The sequence below is a fragment of the Uloborus diversus genome, chromosome 4, assembly GCF_026930045.1.
Source record: "Uloborus diversus isolate 005 chromosome 4, Udiv.v.3.1, whole genome shotgun sequence".
Classification (NCBI taxonomy): domain Eukaryota; kingdom Metazoa; phylum Arthropoda; class Arachnida; order Araneae; family Uloboridae; genus Uloborus; species Uloborus diversus.
In genome coordinates this window covers 142,773,842-142,792,642 of record NC_072734.1, presented here as the reverse complement: position 1 = coordinate 142,792,642, position 18,801 = coordinate 142,773,842, and the positions used below count along the sequence as shown (strand labels likewise).

Genomic DNA, 18,801 nt, shown 5'->3' with positions numbered 1-18,801 from the left:
TACACTAATTTTCTTAAATGAATGCAATCTAATTCATTAGCTATTTTTGCAATTAAAAGCAGCTTAAAATGTAAAATAATCCAAATCCATTACTTATTGGAAAAAGGACCACAGTGCCATACTTTGGCCAGAGACTTGCCAAGTTTCTAAAACTGCATAAAATGTTTGCTTAATCTACATTCAAAAGATATGAATTTTAATTCCGAACAGAAGATGCTACAAAGAAAATGTTTCGCATGTATTTGGTCTTTCCTGGTAGAAAAATAAATATTTTTTCGACGGTAACTGGGGGTAGGGGGACAGACTCTATTTAATAACTTTCTTTATTTAGTTATCAGATTGTTGTACATAGCAAAAATACCCGGCGTTGCCTAGGTGTGTAATAATTGTGAGAAACAATTTCTCAACTTTTATTCGTTTTCTTCGGTAACTGAAATAATCAAAACACACCGCTTTGACATTAAAAATTGAACTTTTTCCTCACCCATAAAAGTAAAATGGCAATAAATACAAAGGACAAAATAGCACTCTGTTAGAAACGAAAAAACAACATTTAAGAATATACAAATTTGAGGAATTTCCAAAATATGAATTTAAACTTCACTTGTTCAAAATGATTTACCCCCTTTTTTATGAACATATTCTAAAATCGTCTCTCTATATTGCTATTGAAGTACAAACTTTTAAAAAATGTAGCCGCCCGTAAACCCTTACTGCGATTTAAAATATTACGAAATTTGCGGCAATCATTTTGGGATACCTTGGACAGGGTTCGTACTCAATTTCAGAAATACAATGAAGGAGTTTTGGAGGAGTAAAATGAGATTTTGAAGGAGTACTTATGAGCTATCCTTAAATGATGTCGCACTTTTTTTTCAACATATTTGACTTCCTTTCCCTTTGTCACAAAGTGTCACACTTCACCTTACTACTCTTCTTGTCACGTCATATTATTATAATAACTATGTGATGTCACTTTTTGTCACCCGCTACCTTCCCCTTGTCACAATTTCATGAACTCGTTTCCCCCTCAAGGCATGACATCACTTGTGGAAGTGGATGTCCCTTTTTGTAATATCATAACTGTGATTTACTAAACAATTGCTTTTTGAACACAATCACTTAATATAGTACATCTACTTATATATTTTTAAATATTTAAATAATAATTAGACAAACTGATTTTTGGTGCTGAGAGTTTGATGGAGGGAAAAGCAATAATCATAAAACTTGAAAAAATAGCCAAGCACCGTTTAAGCATGTTTTACTACACTTATGAAATGTCTTAGTCATCTAATTATATTTTCACCTTCAATTTGTACGATTTCTATGATCAAGTTATAAATAGTAACATCTTTGCAGAAAATAAATATACGAAATTACTACATCAAAATCGTCCTTATACCTTTGCCCTTGTGACAATGTTAACACTAGAAAGACGGAAGCGGTCATTTTGACCGCAGATGATTTTCAAATGCTCATATTTGCTGCGTTTAATTTTCAAACTCTTTTTCCTTCATTGACTTTTCCTAACTATTTATTAAGATCTTACAACAGTGATTTTTTTTCTTTAGGATTATTATTATAGTCGCTATAAATGTTTATACCTAGAAAGACTGACTACGGTCATTTTGACCGCTAAGTGAACCTTTCTTTATGCATCCGTTTTCTTCTTTTTTCTCTTATCAGTTGTGTGTACTATGGACTATTGTTAGTTTTCAGGGTGAATAATGGTCTTTTGAGCTTGAGTAGTACCTGCTGGTCAGGTTTAATTCTTTGAACTGTTAGGAAAATGCGAAACACCTACTGGTTGCATGGTTTCAGTTTTCTGCTATCTGCACAGAGGGCAAAGTTGAGAAAATTTAAATTTGAAAAGCATGTGACTGGACACGTGAAATTACTTTGGGTCTAAAAAGAAGTAAATAAAAACAGGTAAATTCCAAAAATGTTTGCTGGAATTCTTTTGTGCACCAAAACATGTGCTTTGCTTGAAGCATTGACTTTTATTTTCTTCGATGATAATGAAGTGCTCAGTCACATAATTATCTTCATGATGTCGATAAGAACGTTGACAAGCAAAACTTATAGGAACATTAATTCATGAAACAGTTGCAGATTTTTCTAAAACAGATTATGGTTCGAATGAACAGTCTGACTTATCTCAAGACAAATGTATTCCTAGCGATGAGAATAGTTTGCTTTCATGAGATTATTGCGAATATTTTTCGGAGCCTAGATTTGCAGAAAAGGATTGTTCTTCTGAGTTAGAATCAGAAAGCAGTGAAAGAAAAAGGGAAAAGGGTCCGACGCCGAAAAAAAGGGAAAATTTCAAAAACAGAACTCCTAATTCCCCATTTTCCTCCAAGTCACCTCCACTGATCAATTTTGCTGCATATAAATAAGTATATACCTCAGGAAAAAGATTAAAATAGTGTGAAATTAAACTATGCAGAAATTAATCTACGAGCATTTGTTCTGATTGCCAAAAAAAAAAACTGTTAATGGCTAATATACAGGTGACGTGATAACATAAGTATTTCGAAATACAGTAAAAGATAGTAATGTACGGTATCTTGCGATATTTAGATATGTTTTAAGCCAAACATATGCATGGTTGATTATAGTACTTGTTAGTTATTACATGCTAAGAAAATTTCCTCTTTTTTGTACAAATTTGCTCTTTCTCAATGCCAATTGTGTAAAGCATGTGTATTTCACTTGATCAAACATAAAATAAAAAAAAGCTATCTGAGACTTATTTGCAGACTATATTACGATTAAATTGTTAAATTAAACTCTGACATGTTGAAACAAATCTTTTCTATGGTTAAAAATCCCGAAAGGAGGAAATTTTCAATCTTTAAGTATGGCGGTCAAAGTGACCGTTGCTAGTCTTTCTAGGTATACGCAAAACGCCGTCTTTCTAGTGTTAAGTTGCTGAAGTATTTTAAGTTACTTTCATTGAGGAAAATTATGTAGTCTTGAACTAAAAACAGAGGAGTTTTGAAGGAGTTAAAACCAAAACGAAGGAGTTTGAAGGGCCCTTCAAAGAAATTTCCTGAATGAAGGAGTACTGGAGAAGTTTTGAAGGAGCGTACGAACCCTGCTTGGATAAGTCTTCCCCTTCTTACTTTATAAAACTGTATGTTACTAATTTTATCGAAGAGATAGTGTCGCCAAATACTGAGATACTTTTGGTGATTATGAAATGATGCTATCCGAAATGTTTCCAAAATAAGTAGCAAAGTTAGGCAATTGTGTTTGAAATTGTGCGCAAACTTATGCTGTTTATGGATTTTATTAATTTAGTTGGCGGATCATTTTACATGTTAACAAATGATATAAAGAAAGAAATATTAAAGAAATGGCAATACTTTGGTAACATGGGGAAAACCGAGAAACAGTATTCGCACAGTTTTTAGCTTCAAAAACAGCGACAATTGAAAAAATTGCCACATGCCTTAGCTATTGAAATGATTCTGCAAAAAAAGTTTGGCGAGATTCCTGCTATTACCCAGTCAACACAAATTTTAAAAAAGAACCCATTAATTGCCTCAAAGTTGCGTAAAACTGGAAAATAATCAGCCAAATCCATATATTATTTGCCTATCTTGTGCAAAAAATCTAACTTTAAAATTTAACTTGAGAAAAGCCTTGAACTGTCAGACGAAAAGCAAAAATATTCAACAATAAAACGATTCTCGTTATTGACAGGGAGTTGAGATGATACACTAAATATTGAGTTGGGTTGAAGAGAGCCTTCGAACATGGAACTAAAAAGTTTATAACTCGTTTTTTATGTTACTTAGAAATTTCGAACTGGTGCCATCTTCAGCAGAAAAATCAGAGCTTTCGATGGACATTTAATTTTAATATGTGCAAGTATTTTTTCAACCCATATTAGTTAATTTATATGAAAATTGTGTTTTTTTGTCCCCAATGGGTGTTTCCCCCATAATGGGATGAAAACTACCCTATGTGTTATTCTGATGCATAAGCTATGTTATTGTACAGTTTCATCAAAATCCATTCAGTAGTTTTTGCGTGAAAAAGTAACAAACATCCATACATCCATACAGACAAACTTTCGCATATATAATAGTAGTAAGATAGAGTTTCTGCTCCTTTGGTAGAAATGAACCCCTGATAATGATACGGTGCTTGGCAAACAAGAGTAGCAAGCTGGGATCATGAAGTAACCCAAACAGAACTTCTTATAGTTTTCAGGGTTTGGTGAGTGACAGCAAGCAGGGGGCGACAGTCTACCAGTATAATAAAATCACAATATATTGGTAAAATTTAATGGATTTTACTAAATATATGTTTAGACTAAAATTGAATTTTAATTTGAATGGAGAAACATTTCAAAATTTTTACCATTTTCCTTTTGAAACACAGTAGGTAGCTTTGGAACTTTATCAAAATTTACTCTTTTATATTCTTCATCTTCATTCACAACAACATCAGGCTTCCCCCTTTTTCCTGGAACAGTCACTGGTATAATTTGATTTTTGAATAAACCACTCTAAATACAAAGTATATAATCATTGTTAAAAAACAAATGAAAATATTCTGGTAAAAATTATATTTTTAACAAATATGCAGTTTTCAGTATGTGTTTCTTGATTGATAATTTTATTTTAAAAAATATTCTGTTTGATGTTTTCTTATAATACACAAAAATTTGGCCTTAAAGCATAGACTTATAGAAGGAGTTGACTGTAGGTATTTTAATAAAAAAGAGGAATACTTGAGATATGTACAAGCATATGTACTTTAATGATCTCACAATAAATAAACAGAAAATTGATTTCAGTGAAAACAAGATGGTACTGCACTAAATAAATATTTTGGCAACACATTGAAAGGTTGTGTGAGGAAAAAGTTGGGCTGGAGACTACATTCTTAATTTCATAAAAAATAAAATTTTTGGATGAAGCGGCAACTGAAAATGAAGCTATATAACTGAATTAAAAGCATGTTCTCACTTTCTGCTTACTGGAATTTTGAATTTTCAAATGTACTTTTACATGTAGAGTTCCTAAAAAACCGTCATATTTTTCAAATGTCTCTAAAACCTGTTAAACAAAAAAATGGCAGCTCTCCCTTTCAGGAAATGTAGTGCTCAGTGGTACTAACAAGGAAAAATGGAAAAAAAATTAAATTGCTTCTTTGAGAAAAATTTTAAGAAAGGATTTTTTTTTTTTTTTCAAAAGACTGGAAAGAAAACTTAAACACATATTTCAAAATGTTGCATATCTTTTTAAACAGAAAAAAAATCCTTTGAAATGAATCAAATCACACCAAAATGTATTGCATTGTTTTTGAGACATATAACTTTAAAGATTTTGTCAAGAATTGGAAGTGAGAAATGATGCCCGGGCCTCCATTTTTGCCAGCCCTTATCTTGGCCTGGGAAGATAGAGCACTGGATATAAAAAAAATTATTTTGATCTGATAATGTTAAGACGTTTTTCAAGATTTCCCACAAAAATGAATTACAGTCGAATCTTGTTAAACCACCAACTTTAGTGGCGGGCCGAGAGTTGGTGAAAGTTGAGGGTGGCATTTTAACGAGTTTTCCCCAAACTTGCATAAATGCATGTTTTCATGACAAAACATTTGAACACATGTATTTTCCTTTCCAAATGAAGGTTAAAAAATAACAGCCATTAGATTTCCAGCAGTGTGTCAAGGCTCATAGACGGTTCTTTGGCTACCTTTTTTTTTTTTCAGAACTTGAAAAAATGAATTGATGGCTTGTGAATCGGTATTTATTCTTAAACTCGCAAAATAAAATGTTTTTGTGCATGATAAATATTGTTTTCGGCATCTTAGCAGAAGGAAGCAAAAGAGCACAATGCTATAGAATGTTGATGCAAAATTGTTTGCTGAAGTCTGCACACAGTATCCAAGAACAGGTAAAGCCTCAGCATCCTCCCCCGCTGACCAGAACAGAAAAGGGGGGGGGGGCGTTGAAGAATGAATGCTTTTGTAGCTGAGTAATGAAATGTCAAAATGGAAAGGTTGAAAAAAGTGGGGGAGCAGATAAGATTCAGTTAAAATTCGTGGAGATATTGGCATAGGCGGATTTAGGCTAAAAATTTTGGGGGTGCAACAGTAACAGGGATCTAGGGGGGGGGGCAACAAGGCAATGACGAAATCAGAAAATAATTTTAGGGGCGGGGCGCACTTTTAAGCATAAAAAACTTGATGTAAACCGTATTTAGTAATATTAGGGGATCGGCAACTCTTAACAATTCAAACTGCAGAAAAAGTCTTAAACGAAAGTCGATGTTGTTAGAAGCAAAGGGCGAATCCAGCTTCTGGTTTAGAAGAGAATTCACGACCCAGAAAAAAAAATTGCAATATAGTAGTTTTGAAAACGCAGATTTAGAGTTCTTTTAGATATTTTAGGGGGAAGAAAGATACGTGGTGCTCCAGGGCTATTTTTAGAATTTTAAGTCTTATAAATGTGATTATAATCCATATGAATAGTTTGGGTTAGGCATGAGACTCATGGACTGTCCCCAATCGATTTTTTGGGAAGCAGATAAAAATATGTACCTCCTCCCCTACCCAACTACATCTTTAATTTTTCATAATTGAAGTTCCGAAAACACTATGGTGGACAATTTTTGATGCAGTTACCTTACCGGACGGATTGTTCTAGAGCTCTCCCCTGGAAAAGTTTCGAAATTAAAGTCCTAAAAATGAAGTTCTTATGCAATACTCCATGGTATTAAAAAGAGGATTTCAAAGGCTGCTGTCCCAAAAGATTCCCCCACTTAAATATTACGAAATAGTAGTTTTCAAAACCAAAATATTAACAATCTTTGATGATATTAGAGAAAGGGGGTCGGAGGCCCTTGTTCGAATATTTTCCAAAATTAAAGTCTTAAACAAATGAGTGTAAGACCATATTTGGTAACGTTAGGAACACTGCAGTTTTTCAAAAGTGAAACTCCAAAAACGCAATTTTAAACGATTTTCGATGTTTTTAGGTGATTGGAGGATCTCCCTTGGAAATTTTGCGAAAGTGAATCCCAAGCAACGAAATTTGAGAGACTCCGTAATAACTTTGGCTGGTGAGAGGGCTTCGGAGATCGACAAAATGAAAAAAAAAAGTTGGGGAGGGGGGGGGGGGGTATGAAAGAAAAGAGGATTGTGCGAGAAGGTAGGGGGAGGCACACAATTTGCCGCCAATAATCTGAAGCTGTTGAAAAATGTAAATGTCAATATTTCTTTTTGAAAGAAATTAAATTTTTTCCCCAACATTATTTATTTTTTTCTTTTTAAAATAACTGCGTTTTCCCAAAATGAGATCTTTTCTTCTCTTCAATAATAAATAATATTTTTTTTCAAAACATCAACTCAGCATTTTGCGATGAGGGTCACCAGTATTGTGCCCCCTCCCCACTGAATGCACCACTGCAGCAAGAAGTCTGAGAGTCCTCCTTCAAAGTTTTTTGAAAATTCACCTTAAAAATGTTAGTTTTCAGTTGATTTCGGAGTAGATTTTATTGATAAAGTTTGTTGCAACAGTCATGGTTTTTCTTTTGGACTTGATTAGCCATAGTTCTTTCAAAATAGAAGAATTTGTATTGACATACCAATAAATACCCAATTACAGAGCATACAATAGGGAAGTTGCAACCTATTAAATGTTCATATTTTGGCTATTGGATATTGTTCATTGACCCTCAAAACTAAAAAATTCACCATCGCCGAATTTTAAAACACTGTGGTTGATTTTTAATGAATTTTTAAAAATCCATGCGCAAAAGTGCGCTCTTCTTAAACGTCATGAGCCTACGTCACAGGGCGCGAATGGGCAGCCTTCCGCCGAAGATCCCTTGTTTTCGCTAGGGACATTTTGAGCGCGCTGATATTTTTATTTTTTAGAAATTCAATAATTCTTTTGAACACACTATGGAGACCGGATTCGTTAAAGTACAATCTAAATAATCTTCCTCATGTAACATCAATGATGATATTCGAATATTTCCGAGAGGATGAGAGGTTTAATGGTCCAGAAACGCGAGGAGTTAAATGCGAGAAGATAAGCCTTTTACGTTTCGTCTTCGAAGTCGAATGCGTGACCTTCGGCTTCCTTCCTATCGGAAGAGAGCATGACGTCACTTCCTATGCCATTTGACGTCACAAGCGCTTGAACTTTCAAAATTAATTTAAAAAAAACTACTTATCGTATCGCAAAAATGTTTTCACCTATGATGTTCATACATGTTACTCTATCATATAAAAATAAAATTGACAAATCGAAAACTTCCCTATTATTCTATTCTATAACACAGCTCTGAACAATAAATTGTTTGATTTATTTTGCATGAAATTATTTGTTATGTTTTTCTTTTTTTTTCAAATGAATAAAATTAAATTCTTACTGTGAGCACAGTTATATTTTTCTTGCACTAGTGACGTGTGGTAATACACTGGATTTGTTTCAAGTAAATTTACTAGCATAGCAGCTATGAAATTTTTTCCCCCAACTGCGCTTCTGGGTGAAAGATACTAAATTATTTTTTTTTCAAAACCCAACCAAAAATTTTGGGGGTGCGGCGCACCCCCTGGCACCCCCGTAAATCTGCCTATGGATATTGGGAACAATTCTCCTTGGTGACTGAGTGTGGCAGAGGAGGGATAAAACAGAAAAGGAGCTGGACAATTTCATAGTGGCTAATGTAGGTGCATTTGTATGGGGCATTAGTGGCAGGTATGTGTGACATTCATGATTTCCCTCTGTGGCTCCTCATGGACATTCACTCTCCTGAATGGCTTACCGCTAAGTTTGAATTGCTTGACATGGTCTTTCAAGATGGCAGTTTAAACAACAATATATTCATACCGAGTATGCAGTTTTCCTCAAAATTCAGTGGCAGTTGGCGGACAGCGGGGGTGGCGGTTTAAGGAGGGAATCTGTATTGTAATCCTATATTGAACGTTTTTTTCACCACATTTCTTGGCAAACTAAGAGGGGGCACTTTAACGAGGTTTGACTGTACATTGCTTTCATGGACTGCCATAATAATTTTCTGTACATTAAGAATTTTTGTGAAATTTATGTATTTAATCAAATTTTAAATGTAAAGCCATGAGTGACAACCTATGTTGTACATCGCTTCAAAGGGTTCTGCTCACATTGTTTTTAAACTTAATTCAATTATCATATAAAATTAAAGTTGAAACGTAGGGGGCTCCTAATTTTCATTTAACTTACCTCAACTGCTTTGGCAGTTTTTTTATAACTATTAACTGCAAATTCATCCTGCTGATGTCGTGTTATATCCATTTTTTTAGCTGTATTTTCACCACAAACTCCCTATAAAAATATAATAGAACATAAGAAAATATATTTTAAAGAAAAGAAAACAAACACACTGATGGTTAAAGAAGGTATTTTTCAAACAAACAAAAAATCAATGTGTGAAAAAAAAAAAAACTATATGGACACCATTTTCTCAGTTTTGAGTATGTTTATGAAATTGGGATATCCTGGCAGATATATTCAGTTTCATGGACAAACCTTTTTCACATAAATTTTTAGTGTGCAGAGATCTGTCACATTTGCAAATATTAAATTTGGTCCATAATCTAAAACCTCACATAGTGGCTTCAAAGCCTGAATTCCTAAATTGCATTCAGACATAATTTTATTCTACATGTTGTCCTTCTTACTTCCCTGTATGGAGTAAAGGAAGTATTCCATTCATGGAAAAAAAAAACTCAACTTTCAGCTTTAATTTCCATTTTACTCAACCCTGAATGAATTTGTCGATATGTGCATCTGTGCGTAGGTATGTACTGGTAACCAAAATATTGATCCTGATCATTCCTGAGTTAAATGCAGTAAAATGTCATTGAAGTGGAGACTGATATAATAAAATATAGATTATAATGAAACAAATGTCCGGTGTTGTGTTCAATACTGTTTAGTTTGTCAAACAAATGTTCAGTGCCATTTCAGATACCACTAAAAAACCTTGATTTAACACTAGCACTTGAAGGCTTTCGATACACCTAGAATTAACTTTGGGTCATTTTCTCTCTAGATTGTAAACCAAAAAAGTATGGTCATATACTTAAATTTGTCAACTAAAACATTTCATATTGCTAGTAATAATCAATACTTTTCAGAATTTATATTGAATAGTTAATTTGGGATATTTTTCGTCACATTATAGGAAAGGCAGAATGATGTGCTCTCCTGATTTAATTTCTAAACTTAAGTCAGTTTTAGACAATCTTTGGTGAAGTCAAGGGGTGAAGAGCTTCTCCTACAGATCCTCCAAAATCGAAGTTTTAAAGATGCAACTTTAGGCTCTGTAGGAGACGTTAGATGAGGAAGGGAGAGACACAGTGAAAGCCATCCGTAAGTAGATTTTTGAAATTAAAATCTTGGAGACACAATTTCGGGCAATCTTTTGTAGTAACTTTAAGGAAAGGGTGGAGTTCAGGAACAATACATTAATAGTAATAGAGCCATTGTTCTCTTACTATTTAAAGAACCAAAAAATACCACACAAAACAGATAAAACGTCTTATTCAAAAGGCTTAGCTGAAAGATTTCAAAATAATTTAAACACACACAGCAAAAAATTTATGACTTTCTACCTACCATGTGAATTTTTTTGTAAGCATCAATCAAACCATCTTGTACGAGACCATCCTAGATAACAATAAGAGAATAAACAAGTAAATAAAGCTAAAAGGCTAAAAGGTAAATTCTTGGAATGTATGATACATTAGAAATATTTCATAACTTTTTTTTCTTCTATACTTACACTTAGCTGAGCAGTAAAACATACAATAGTTTTGTGTTGTACATTTATAAATATTAAACTGATAATAACTGCTTGTATCATTAGAGTTATTTGAGATAGGTTGTAATATCTATACTCACTAAGCACACAGCAAACATAATGTTTCGATACAGCAACTCTATGTATATTGAAAGAAGTTATTAGTGTTGGTAAAGGCAAAGCATATTAGGTGGCTAGGCCACATATTTCAATATGCAAATGCATTCCCCACAAAAAGAGTCACCTTCTCCAACATTGAAGGAAAACACCGAAGAGGGAGACGTCAAATGGCTGGATGGGGGTAGAAAAGGATTTAAAGGTAGTAGGAGTGAACCAATGGAGGGCCATTGCAGGGGATAGGGTTAGGTGGGAAAGTCTTCAAGAGACGGTCTTGGCCTGCAACAGGCTGTAGCACCAGTGAAGAAGAAGAAAGGCAAAGCATGATACAGTTCATTGAAAATATTCAATTCAGTATTTCACTTGAACAATAAAACACAAAGAAAACTTTATACAAAATGTTCAAGATGGAATATTTGATGTTTACCACCCATTTCATTTATTTAATTTGAATGTGCCTACATCGTTAACCATAAATGTATGGGGTGCTGGATCAGGAGTAGCTTGGCTCCTAGTCTGGATCAAAAACAGAGCTGTCTTTAGGGCCTCCGAAATCAAATGTAGTGGTATGTGCGGGGGACCCTGGAGTGAGTGTAATGTGCGAATTAAAATACAAAATTTTTAGAATTTTGAGTAATTAAAGCTTGAAGCTATATTACTTTTTGTAGTCATGAAGTTACAAATTACATTGATCAGTCAATGTAACTGTATGTGTTTGGCACATTTTCCTGCCAGGAGCACGCTACTCACTTTTGTTCCGCGATCTAGTTGATTTTGATTACAGAAATGTAAAAAGGGGTTTATGTCTATATACAACGCAGTTTGTAAGAAAAACTCTCGTGCATACTATGAGGTATAGCAAATATTGACTCCATGCATTGTTGAGATTTCCCTGCAAAAGTTTATATAAATAGTAATGCAGGGTTTGAAATAGAGCATGGGATTGCGCGAAATGCGCACAAAATCGGTAAATCTCGCGAATCCAAAGGTCCGTGCGGGATTCCCCCCCCCCACCCCATAAATTCTTAAACTCGATAACAAACTCCATACCGGAAAAGCGGAGAAGATAAAAAAAAATTCAAAATCCATTTTTATTTTGGAAAGATGGAAAAAATTTAATAAAGCGTCCGTTAGTTCAAAGCAATTCACGTTACATCAACAAATTTTGATCCGCTGACAACAACCGATTCCGATCCGCCGACATCAACCGATTCCGATTCGCCAACAACAATTGATTCCAATCCTCTGACAACCGATTCCGATCGGTCGAAATGCGATCCGAAAGCTGCTGGAAATGACAGTCCATTTTCGAAAGGTATAGGCAATTTTTTACTTTAACTTTTTGATCGTCAGAAAATCTTTGTGCAGTAGAAATATTATTCTAAACAATGGGGACCGAACCCCATTTGGATAATTAGATCCAGAAAATGGTCTATTTAAAAAAAAGAATTGAGTGTATATGATAATTAGTTGTAAAATATTTTATTGAAAATGAAATAATAAAATAAAATTGCAAAATTACTGAATAATTATTTGAAAATGGGGTTGATATTAAACTAAAAAAATTACGAAATAAAAATGAGTTATAAAAAAATTCTAAACAAATTTACAGAACTTATAAAAATTCTCCCTTAAATTTAAAAAATCCCCCCCCCCTTGGAATCTGAAGTAAATGGGGACATTCCCCCCTAGAAATTGAACCCTATTTCAAACCCTGAGTAATGTATAACATTAATAACAGAAGGCACTTGCTCATACATTGGCAAATTACTTAATTTTTGGGTGCTCGCAATACTTAAAGTCACAAAGTCTTACATTAATAAAAAGTTATGTTGATAAAGCATAAAAATTGCAAATTATTGCATACAGGTGTTTTAGGGTTACAAGTAACACTTTTTTCAATGCAGATGCCTTGAGCATATGAATAAAATACCATGTATACTTTAAAAAGCATAAGCTTTGTGCAAGAAATAGATAAAAGCCAGAAACAAGGTTTTAAAAGCACAAATAAAAGATTTAAGAGTTTAAAATACAAACATGTTTCAGAAGCAATAGCCTCCTTCCTCAGTGCAAAGCAAGCAAATGGGATAGAACACAAGTCATAAGAGAGTTTAAATACAAAAACATTAGATTTTCTGGAAGCCCTTTATGTTCATTAAAATTTAAATAATCTCTGCAATGAGTATTTTGTGGTTCTGCATATCTCTTCAATCTTAATCAATGGGTTCAAATTTACATATTCTGATACGTCAAATCATGCCTCAGAACTCGCTGAGATCTGATTAGGCCCCGTTTTGTATTTAAACTCTCCCACGACTGCGTTCCATCCCGTTTGCTTGCTTTGCACTAAGGAAGGAGGTTATTGCCTCTGAAACATGTTTGCATTTTAAACTTTTAAATCTTTTATTTGTGCTTTTAAAACGTTGTTTTCGACTCTTATCTATGTATACTTTGTTTAAATTTTTTTTGTATGTCAGCATTTCAAGCTTTTGATTGTTTCATTTTTTACTATAATTTTAATTCTATTTTGTTTCAAATTGCATGCTCAAAAGGTTTTACTTTTTGCTTTTAAAATTGTATTTAGTTAGCTTACATGCTTTTTCTTGATTTGTTAAACTGTGGCTTTTTTTCTTCTTTTTGGATTGTCTTATTCATACTAGTAACAGTACTTCCAATAGGAGCTAATTTTAGATTCACTTCATCAAAACTTTCTTTATTACAGTATTAAAAAAAAATCTGTTGCAGAAAGCTTTCTATTCTCCATTATGTTTCAATTTTTTTATTGAACTTCTGAGGCAGGTTGCAGTGACTGACTTCACTGCAATTTGCACTTCTCATGATTTTTTACACCCACACTTATACTGTATAGACTTCTTCTACTGTATAGTACTTCTTCCAACTGCTTCCTCAGTCTCTTCAATAGCGACTTTATGAATTTTAACAATTTTTCAGTGTGCATGAAATACACCGCCAGCTCAGTCAATTCCAGTCGAGGACTGCAGTTTCATGCTTATTAGCACTCATCAGTCCGGCATAGGAGTGACTGAGCTGGAGGAGGAAAACCTCTTAAGTTAGCCAAGAGTGCCAAACAGTCTGGTAGCTAATACAGAGTTAGCAATGACCAGACGAGTGACCAAAGCAATGGTTCAGTTAACTCGAATATTGAAGGCAAGGCGAGTATATTCAGCAAGTTACCGCCCATTATCCAGGGCTAAGGCAGAAATACATGAAATACACCGGCAGCTTACCTTAGCCCTGGCTAATGGGCGGTAACTTGCTGAATATACTCGCCTTGCCTTCAATATTTGAGATGAACCGAACCATTGCTTTGGTCACTCGCTTGGTCAGTGCTAATTCTGTATTAGCTACCAGATTGTTTGACACTCTTGGCTAACTTAAGAGGTTTTCCGCCTCCAGCCCAGTCACTCCTATGCCGGGCTGATGAGTGCTAATAAGAACCAAAATGCAGTCCTCGGCTGGAATTGACTGAGCTGGCGGTGTACTTCATGTATTTCTGCCTTAGCCCTGGCTAATGGGCAGTAACTTGCTGAATAATCGTTCAGTGTGCCCTCATCTTCAAGAGAAACAGTTTTTAGCAATTAACGTTTTTAACATTGCTGAACTTTACTGGGCCACTCCCGGGGATTTATGGTCTTTGGACTCTTCCTCGATGTAGAAAAACAAAGTTTTACACAAAATACAACAAAATAAAAAATATAATTCACATCAGTAGTCTATTATAGTTTTAAAAAACTTTGTAAACTTGTATAAAGAATGCAACAAACCAGAAGATGCACACCACCATACGGTGTCTCCCCACGTGCTAAATAATATGGTGAATTTGACATACTTTCCATCCCTCCAGCTACCATTATTTCCTGAAAAATAAATAAATCATTAGTCGAAAGAAATTAATTCAATGTTTAATGAAAAGCTAAGATTTAAATCTAAAAATCACTTTTGAAATAATAGCAATTGCAAACCTGATGTCCCAGCATAAGATTTTGAGCAGCAAGCATAATAGCTTTCATGCCAGATGCACAAACTTTATTTACAGTTGTACAAGGAGTTGAAATTTGAAGACCTACAATAAATTTATTTTATTCAGTAATGTTATTGTATTATTTGGAACTCTATTTCATTTTTTAAAACAATAAAAATGGAGAAAGAATAAAAATCAAAGCTGATTGGGCAATGATTAACTGATTACTACAAATGAATAAAGCAACAATATTTTTAAATTTAAATAATTCAATTGAATGATTAAGGAATTTTATTTGAAAACAGTTTTCTCGAATGATTTTTTTTTCTTCAAATCAATGTTACAGCAGAACTTAAAATGAAGTTTTTAAGTATATTTTTTTTTTTCAAAAATCTAGCTCTCCTATTTTTTGATTGACTTATTTTACCAAAACATTGAAATTTAAATAAAGTTTAGGAAATTTGTGTCAGATATAACGGAGTCACGTGTGAACTTGGGGTACGGATGGAATTAAGTTGTACTCTTTATAGTAAGAAATGGGTAAGAATGGGAGTAGGTAGAACTAGACTTGCCTACTACACTTAGTAATAATGGCAGCCATGTTAGTTTGTTTTTCTTTAATCAAACGATAATCGTGAGGTTTGGCCTGCATGATTTATTGCTTCTTGATTACTCTTTGATAAATTGTCAACTAAAAGATGGTATAAGTACTCACTTACAATAAAGTTATAATTAGTACAGTATAAACTTGATATGTCGAACTTCTTTTTAAAATAATTGATATTTCAAAAAAATAAATAAATCCGAAATTTTCCATGAAAATTCTTAAGTATTTTCTATTGTTATCTCAAAATGTATTTTTGAAATGGTCAATATGTTGAAGTTTTTGCCACAGAAGCAAAATTCAACTGACTTGTTATATGTTGAAAAATAGACTTACGACTTTAAGTTTGTATGTTAGTGTAGTAAAAATTAAAAAACATCAAGCAAAATAATAATTTTTCTCATAAAAGACAGAAAATCTACAAAATGTCTTACCAGCACCCAAAGCAGCTTGACGTGCAGGTGCCTGACCTGCACCAGCCTGAAGTACTTGCCCCATATACACTTCCTGAACATCTTCTTTTGATATACCTTTGAAAAAGAAAATACTTATCATTTTTAATTTTAATCTTATGTAATTAAAAACTGAGCGTATGTACCTATGTATGTATGTCCAAGTTACTTCTCCCGAACAACAGTTAACTGACCATTGAACCAGGAGGTCTAGTCTCTGCCCATACGTAAAGAGCATACGTTAATCGTGACGTCATCGCACGAGCACATCGTATCGGACGCTAGCAACTTACGCACTCACCGTACGTACGGTAACTGCGGTAGTCTCTGCCCAAAAATACCGGAAGTTCGTTAATACTCACTGGGATAACGAACGTACGGTAAGCATTAAACCACGCCTTTCTTCCTGTCCCTGTAAGCCAATGGAAAATTAGAATCGTTGACATGAGAACGCTCAGGAGACGAGGCTAGCCTCTGTTGTTTTGTTTTGATTCTCCTTCCGACGTCTGCTTTCAATCATAGAAAGATGGAAAAAAAAATTCTTGTTATTACTTACACCACTCGGGTACCCAAATCAGAAAAAAAGGGGCACAAAAGAAGAACCTTTTGACCTAAGAATCATAATGATAATAAAAAAAAGCATTTTTGTTGGAGTTTTTACCATTTTTTTTTTTTTTTTTTTTTTTTGAGCATTCAGTAACAAATTCCTAAAATTTAAAATATCAACTAGCAAAGAAAACAAAGCAATGGAAGGTTCTAATTAAATTCATTTTTAATATTTCTTCATTGATCTGTCAATATGATAATGAAATTACAAAATATTCCTAATGTAGCGAAATATCATTCTTTGAAACATTATTTGGAATTGTTTTGTAAATTATCAAAATAGCTTTAACACTAAAATATTTTTTAAGAATTTGGCTCAAAGTACTTTTGTGCCAACTCTCAAATAAAAAACAGGCATTTCTGGCACCATGGACATATTCACCGGGGGGGGGGGGGGGCATTTGTCAATGGAGTTTGAAAGTGTATACATCTTCTTCCAAGTACATTAAAAAAGAAAAATTACTGGTGTTGAGTTAATACTGCTATCATTTTAGAATTGCATTGCTTCCAAAATCTTGGGGGGAGGGGGGGGGGGCTAAAAGACCAGTCCCCAAACTGTCCAAATTATGGCCCTGCCCAGGAGGACACTGAACTTTAATCTTTGGGAGGAAAAAAAGTCTTCAATTATTTGCCGAATGGAATGCCACAAATATTGTCGCTGAATGAGAATAATTTTACCTAATAAAACTCCTAATTTTGCTGAAGCGGCAAAAAAATTTATCGAATAAGGAAAATTTTGGGAGGTCACAACGACTTTGCATTGGGACTTTCCTGGGCCTGCCCTCCCCTTCCATGTTGAGATGGTGACACCCTTGTCTGGCTCTGATCTATAAATTTTAGGCCCCCCTGGCAAAAAATTAGCAGAGCCCCTAACTGGCTACTGGAGTTCTAAGCCACTGAAAGCCGGGGGCCCATTTAGTATAGTGAGCCGCCCCGCGCTGCAGGTAAGTATATCTGGAGCAGGGGCTAACTGAGCCCAGGCCCAAGGAGTTTAGAAACCCATCTCTCTTTAAGTATCCAATGAATGAAATTTAATTTGTATTTATTAGGCTTTACATATGCAATTACCAAAAGAAAAATAATTGCTAAAATGTTTTTTCGTGAATTTCTTTCTATTTGTAGTTTGAAAATTAAAACATCATTCAGAACAATTTGCATAACAGATTATCTAATAGTCGATAATATTAATTTCTGTGACTGCCTGTCCCTAACCGCTTCTCCTCTGAACTGGAAATGTCTGCGAAGTCAATACTGGTACTGTTGAATACATCACACTCTAGGATTCCCCGTACCTACCATTTTTGTTCTAAACTGTTGGATGGGGACCTGAAGACAGCTGTTTTTTGATCCAGGTCAGAAGACGAGTAATCTCTGGTCTAGCACTCCCAGAGGTATTAATTCTTTGAAGGACTTTGACTGCGACATATTTAACTTGCCCCAGTCACCATTAACAAACATGGAAGATCTTTGACCGGCTGACATCGGACCTTGGACCCTTCGGGTAAGCAGGGGTCCTCCCCCAAGAGCAAAAGCTCCCCCAAAAAATACCTCTCAATTTTCTCCCCCCCCCCTTCCCTTAGAAATTCAATTGGCGCAGTCTGTACCATGACCCCTTCCAGATGGGCACCCCTGAGTTAAGAGTCTGACGCCTTACGAATCCGGCCAACACACCCCACCTTCGGATACGGGTTGTTAATCTCTGTATTTATTGCACCCTGTCTCACCCCTCTGAACCTTGAGGGGCCAGATATCCAGTACTGATTATGTCTTGAGGATATCCAAGGATGTCATGATACCCTAAAAAGCATAAAATCTTTGAGGCGGATGGCAAACGGGTTGGCGTGCAAAGCGAGCAGGGGAGTCGGGCCCCCTAGTCTAAACTATTTATTTCTGTGTCTATCTTCTCCGGATTGGCCGTGTCTACCTGTACCACTGGATACAGGGCAAATAGGGGAAGCCATTTCCATTCTTTAACGCCCCTCTAAACCTTTAGGGGCTTCCATTCCTGAGGATATTCTGGGATGTCTCGACACCCCTAAAATCATTAATAGTCACCTGCTGCAAGTGGCTTTGAGCGCCCACAGGTGGCAACCGGGGGTTGGCGAGCCAAACGAGCAGGAGGCAGAGCCTCTAAAATTCCATTACAACTATACTGCAGTTTGTACAGAATATGTTTTAATATTCCTTTTTATAATAAAATGACAGCTTAAATAAAGAAAT

The 18,801-nt window shown here is 34.7% G+C and overlaps 1 protein-coding gene across 1 annotated transcript in view; it reads right to left on the bottom strand.

Moving 5' to 3' along the window:
* The window catches only part of LOC129221478 (acetyl-CoA acetyltransferase, mitochondrial-like), a 67,781-nt gene that overhangs the window by 20,446 nt on the left and 28,534 nt on the right, over positions 1 to 18,801 (bottom strand). The window contains exons 4-9 of the mRNA XM_054855958.1: positions 15,958 to 16,053; positions 14,921 to 15,021; positions 14,723 to 14,815; positions 10,637 to 10,687; positions 9,239 to 9,340; positions 4,378 to 4,525 (exon numbers count right to left, since the gene is read on the bottom strand). Of these exons, the coding sequence (XP_054711933.1) occupies positions 4,378 to 4,525; positions 9,239 to 9,340; positions 10,637 to 10,687; positions 14,723 to 14,815; positions 14,921 to 15,021; positions 15,958 to 16,053 (591 nt within the window). The remainder of the gene's footprint in view (positions 1 to 4,377; positions 4,526 to 9,238; positions 9,341 to 10,636; positions 10,688 to 14,722; positions 14,816 to 14,920; positions 15,022 to 15,957; positions 16,054 to 18,801) is intronic.